Source organism: Frankliniella occidentalis, unplaced genomic scaffold (genome assembly GCF_000697945.3).
Source record: "Frankliniella occidentalis isolate FOCC.00 unplaced genomic scaffold, Focc_3.1 Scaffold3296, whole genome shotgun sequence".
Lineage (NCBI taxonomy): Eukaryota > Metazoa > Arthropoda > Insecta > Thysanoptera > Thripidae > Frankliniella > Frankliniella occidentalis.
Window position 1 is genome coordinate 6,073 of NW_026270358.1, and position 6,132 is coordinate 12,204.

Consider the following 6,132-nt stretch of genomic DNA (forward strand, 5'->3'; position numbering starts at 1 on the left):
CCCCCCCCTCCCACCTACCTCACTGCCATGGGAGAGGAGTGGTGGACTGAACGTTGAGAAGCGGGCGAACGGAGCGGGGAGGTGGTTCAAATGAGTACACACATGAGCTTCAACTCTAGTTTTTATGTGTGGGTGCGTCCTCATAGTCTCTGTGCGGTCATCCGTGCGTCCGTGCCGTACACTGCCGTGTTCCGGCTAATGCCGATAAAAAAGATATCAAAAGAGAGGGGGGAGGAGGGGGGCGCGCATCCAAACGAATCGACGCGCTGGTGTTTGTTGCGAGGGGCACGAGGCGAGTGTGTCAGCCGATGCGGGTGTGTGTGTCGTCGTCGCGACGGAGTTATGCGTCCTGAGAGAGTGAGCGATGCGGCGGGGGGGCTCGACGACAGCGATCGCAGATGGAGCTAGTGGAAGGGCCGCTCGGGCCGGCGCGCACGTGCGACGCCCATTTTTATCCAGCGGGCTGCCGCTGCCGCTCCTGCTATGCTGCTGCTGGAGCTGCTGCTCGTGGTGCTGCTGCTGGTGGTGCTCCTGCTGCTGCTGCTGCTGCTTCTGCTGCTGCTGGTGCTGCTGCTGCTGGTGCTGCTGCTGCTGCTGCTGAAGCTGGTGCTGCTGCTTCTGCTGCTGCTGGTGCTGCTGCTCCTGCTGCTGCTGGTGCTGCTGCTGCCGCTGCTGCCGCTGCTGCCGCTGCTGCCGCTGCTGCCGCTGCTGCCGCTGCTGCCGCTGCTGCTCGCACCCACGCCCCGCCACGCCCTGCCAAGGTCAAAAGCAGCGGCGTGTGTGTGTAAGAGTATGTGAGGACGTGCGCGTCTGTTTGTGTGTGTGTGTTGTTTCCGCGGAAGGCTGATGAGATTCCCCGCAACGTGCTCGGAGTGAGCAAAGCCCCGCCGCGCCACTCGCCGCCACGCCACAGGCCGCGCGCGGGGCTTCGCTGCTGGCTGCAACATGGAGATGAGTCGGGTCCATTCGTTTCTATGTGGGCCCCGCGCCGCCCCGCCCCGCCCCGCCGAGACAGAGTCCGCTCGTATCGCCTATCGCTGGACCGCACGTCCGGAAAGGAAGGGGATGTTCGAGGCGGGGTTGCAGTTGTCTGCGCGGCGACGGCGACGGCGACGACGGCGGCGTACAGACAACTCGAAAGAACGACAGAGAAAATAAAAGCAATGTCATTACATCTTACCAAAAGATGTGGGATAATTTTAGGCATGAGTGCGCAGTCTGTACATTACTACTTCACGACCTACTTTTATTTCCATTGAAATGCATAATCGTTCGACATTATTCGTAAATAAATTTTCTGTTTAAACATTTATCTGTAAATGTGCAGTTTTGGGGTATTTTCTTTGTCAGTGTTGGTAGGTGGTGGTTTTGTCTTCTTCCGGGCCTTGCCGACCTAGTGCGTCTCGCTGTATCTCGCTGAATGCAAATATGTCTCTGGCGGCCTGGGGGGCAAGGCCGCTGGGGAGGAGGGGGGATGCTCGGCGCTCCTGAGGACACGGCTACGGCCTCAGCACGGCAGGACCACCAGGACGTGTAGAGCAGCCTGGTGGGGCGCGCAGCCCGCAGCCCGCAGCGCAGCCCGCGGCGCAGCCCGCACGTCCGTGGCTCGGTCAGGCGATATGACAACACCCTTGTTGGCTTATTTGCCCCTCTGGTTTTTCGTCCGATGCGGCGCGCGGCCACGCTCCAGCGGCCGGGTCTATGGGGTGAAGCCCGCCCCCGGCCCGGGGCTCCCTCCCATCCTTATGGCCCCGCAGGGCAAATGGCAGGGCGGGGCCCCCTTCCTGCATATTTATTTAAATACAGTGAGGAAATGAAAATGCCTGCCGACGTAACGGAATTGTTAAAGTGTTGAGGGAAATGTCGGTTCACCACCAGTGTTAAAAAAAACTGTTACAAGAACGCGCGGTGAAGTGGTCTGTATTCCACGCATGGCGCGGTCTCGAAACCATCGGAGAGAAATACACGTATTTCATACAAAAGCTGGACATCATAAAAGCAGCAGGAGGGGGTTGGCGGGATCTTTCTATGGGAGAGTGACCGTGTCCGGGGGGTAGAGTGGCGAGTCGAGCCGAGGCAGGGGCGGGGCGGTGAGGTTAGGCTCGGCAGAGCGGAAGCGTAAGAACGGGGCGGCCTCAAAGGAGAGACCCTGTCGCTCGCTCATTAGAGACGAGACGGGGAGGCAACGCGACACCGCAGCGGTGCGGCAGTGGCGGCGGTGGTGGTGAGGGGCGAGTGTGAAGTGAGGATGGATCGCGGAGACGGGCGCTAGAGACCTGCCGCCGCGCCTCTTTCACGTGCCGCTCCACTCTCTGCCCTCCTCGCACCACAGACCACCGCAGAAGGACGTCCCCGGTGAAAGCCGTTCACGTGGCGGTTTTTGACGCCAGCAAAATGTAAATCGGCACGATAATTATTGCACTGCTTTAAAATTTACAATCAGTGGCTAAAGGGGTGCGCCAGACCCCGGAAAAGGGTCACATGAGTAGGATTCTATGGAGAATCCGACCCCCTCACGTTCCACTCCATATTGCTCTACTCTCATGCCGCGCTCCAGTGTTGCCAACAGCCTCCTGAAGCTAGCATCATATTACAAATCCGATTAGGGTTTGGAAGGGGGTTGTAGAAACACACCTCAATTCGTGGCTTCTCGCCTCAAAGCAGCGCTTCGCTTGTTAGAAAAACCACTGGCCAACAGCAGCAACCAGAGTCGCAGACGAAGCTGACTGGCCAGGTTGGCCGCTCCATGTCAGAAGTAGCAGCAGCATGACTGCAGCTGCAGTTCGGCTGCAACTAAAGAAGCAACATCCGCCGCTGTGGACGCGTACCCGATCACCAAGAGCAATTATTGTTGCAGGTGCAATGTCTAAGAAAGGTCTGTACCTCCAGCACATGTCCGTTTAGAGCATCCTGGCGGGTTAAGTCACCAGCTCTAACCCTAACCAACAAATCTTGCCGTGTCTGGCCTGCGCCGCACAGCGCGTTGTCTTGTTACCTCTACATGATGACAAGTGGGATAAAGGGAAGAACCGGAGGAACCCTCTAATCTTTTGCGATAATTATTATTCCTAAGAGACTACCTGTCCAGTTCCTGCCAGGTCGAGAGAAGAACAAAATCTCCGGAAGTAGTATGACAACATCGTCGTCCGAAAGGGACGTGAATGCCGAGTTTTGAGCAGTTTACGCACTGATAAACACCGACATCATTGTTTTAATGTGTTTCGAGTGATTGTATAATGAGACAATCTTACACGAGTAAAGACTGGAGTCAAAATCGGCATGAGCGCCACGAATTTCTCACTTTACCGCCGGACTTTTTGTTCTCCTTTTGTCGTGGCAGGAACGGGACGTCGCGTTGTTTGTTTTACCGCCTTTACTTTCTCACGTCCGGCTTTTATTAAATAGGTTACGTACAACGTCAGGGAGCCGACCCCAGCGTGCGCGACCTTCCCGGGGCCGCCGTGGGGATCGACCTGGGGACGACGTACTCTGTGGTGGCGGGGTGCCGCGAGGGCAGGGTGGAGATCTTCGCCAACGCGCACGGCAAGCGCACCACGCCCAGCGTCGTCGGCTTCCTGAACGGCGAGTCTTGCGTCGGGGACGCGGCCGCGGACCTGCCCGCCGCCAACCAGGTGTTCGGTGCGTATCCGCCCTCGCCCTGCCCGCCCTGCCCGCACTCCCCGTCCTGACCCTCGTTGTATCCAGCGGCATACAATCTACAACCTAATGGAGGTCCCTGATTGGCCAATTCGCACCGCGAGTCATTTGTTTTGGGCGAATAAAGCATTCCGGTAAAGCTGAAATGGAGAAGAATGCGGTGAAGAAGAAGAAAACGGAACTCGCTATGCCTATACACGTGACTTCTGTTTTCTTGTTCCCTGCATTCTTCTGCATTTCAGCATTACCGAAATGCCTAATGGACCAGTCAGGGACCTCACTTAGGTTGTCGGTAGGTCGCTGGATACACCCCCTGAAGCCCCCTCGTTGCCGCAGATGCCAAACGGCTGATAGGTCGCCCGTGGCGTGACCTGCACGTCCAGAAGGACAGGGCCGTGTGGCCCTTCGAGCTGGTGGAGCAGGCGGGCGTGCCCAGGATCCGGGTGGACGTCGGCGGAAAGTTGGAGACCTTCGCCCCCGAGGAGGTGAGTTGCCGGAAGAGTCCGTCTTCCGGGATCAGGACCGGCGGCGGCGTCGTCTTCCCCGCGACTGATACCCGCCATCCCCAACCATTCAGATCTCGGCCATGGTGCTGCGTGACCTGAAGAAGACGGCCGAGGACGCCCTGGGCCAGACTGTCTCCAAGGCCGTCGTCACCGTGCCCGCCTTTTTCAACGAGAGGCAGCGCCAGGCGACCAAGGACGCCTGTGAGTACTGAGCACCTGCTCCCCTCCCTCGACTTCCTGTCTGTGTGCTCCAGCGTGTTGTTGATGCTCCTCCCAGGCAAGATCGCCGGCATGGAGGTGCTGTCCGTGATCAGCGAGCCCACGGCGGCCGCGCTGGCGCACGGCCTGCACAAGGACACCGCCAAGTCCCCAAAGACCGTGTTCATCTTCGACCTGGGCGGCGGGACCTTCGACGTGTCCATCGTGCGGATCAGCGGCTGCGAGTTCACGGTCCTGGCGGCGGGCGGAACGACCGACCTGGGCGGCCAGAACTTCGACGAGGTCCTCATCGCGCACTGCATCAAGGCGAGCATCATCACCGCCCTGCCCTAGCAGAGGCAAGTTGGGCAACACTCATCTTCTCGTGTGTGTTTTTTTTTAGGACGCAAAGCGACAGTTGAACGCGAACCTTACTGAGGACAAGCAGGCCGTGCAAGACCTCCGCAAGGCTTGTGAGCTCGCCAAGCGCAGGCTGTCCAACATGCCGCAAGTGACCATCTCTGTGTTCTTCACCCCGCTCTGCAAGATCTATCAGACGACCGTCACCAGGGCCTTGTTCGAAGACCTGTGCGCCCCACTGTTCAGCACGACAATCGCGGTTGGCGAGGAGGTGCTTGCCGATGCCCAGGTAAGAAACCGGGATCCCTAGCCCCCCGGGGCCCGTTTGGCGGTGGCGATTGCATAGTCTTCCTCACTCTCAACTCCACCAGCAACGTCACACAGGGAAAGGGGGGGGAAAGAGGAAGGAGGGAGGGGGGGCAGGGGCACTTCCTGCCGGTAAGAACAGTCTTAGGGACTGTCTAAAAAGAATAGCTGTATGGGTAAACCGCGTGTGCTGCCCTGCAGTTGGCGCCCGCTGATATCGACGAGGTGGTGCTCGTGGGCGGCTCGACCCGCATCCCCAAGGTGCGCGCGCTGCTCCGGAACATGTTCGGCAACGGCAAGGTGCTGCGCCTGTCCATCAACCCGGACGAGGCCGTGGCGCACGGCGCGGCGCTGCACGCCGCCAAGGTGGTCGGCGACAAGGTGGTCGACGGCGTGGTCAAGCTGAGGGACGCCACCCCGCTGTCTCTGGGCATCGAAATCAGCGGCGATCGGTTCAGCACCCTCATCAAAAGGAACACGCCCATTCCCTGCAGGAGCACTGGAAAGTACTGCAATTCCCTCGACAACCAGACAGCGATACAGATTAAGGTGAGGCTAGTTGACCTACTCGTCAGTCCACGTCGTGCTTCTTTGTAGGGGATGCAGACAGACCCTTACTTGCGCGTCGCAGATTTCCGATGAATCCGATACGGAGAACTGTCAGTTTCCACCTTTTTAATAATGAATCATTGTCTTGTTCTTGTTACCAGCTGTACCAAGGAGTCAGACCTCTCGTCACCGACAACTGCTATCTCAACAAGGACTTCAACATCGAGGTCCCTCCCAAACCCAAAGGCCAGGCCATCATCGATGTTACGTTCGAGCTGGACGAGAGCGGCCTGCTGCTGGTGACGGCCGCCGACCCGACCACTGGGCGGCAGGCGCAAGTGCAGGTGTCCGCACAGGAGGCGTACCTCAGCAATGACGACATCCAGGCCATGATCAAGAGGGCAGGCCGCTTCAGACGCGAGGACCAGGAGGCCCTTCTCGCAGCCCAAAATGTGTAAGTTTTCTGTTCCGCTATCTTTAGCGTTGAATTATGTTTAAATCATTAACGAGTTCTTTTTAAAGATTGAGAAATTATGTACTGATTTTATTTTATAAC

At 58.2% G+C, this 6,132-nt stretch overlaps 1 protein-coding gene across 1 annotated transcript; it reads left to right on the plus strand.

Annotated features, from left to right (window-relative positions):
* The first annotated feature begins 2,587 nt into the window (after nt 1-2,587).
* LOC113210394 (heat shock 70 kDa protein II-like) lies at nt 2,588-6,126 on the plus strand. Its single transcript, XM_026428372.2, has 8 exons — nt 2,588-2,875; nt 3,406-3,639; nt 3,994-4,142; nt 4,235-4,364; nt 4,441-4,688; nt 4,765-5,010; nt 5,229-5,576; nt 5,738-6,126. Exons 1-8 carry the CDS (start codon nt 2,767-2,769, stop codon nt 6,032-6,034), a joined length of 1,761 nt encoding a protein of 586 aa, XP_026284157.1. The 5' UTR covers nt 2,588-2,766; the 3' UTR covers nt 6,035-6,126.
* Nucleotides 6,127-6,132: the final 6 nt, after the last annotated feature.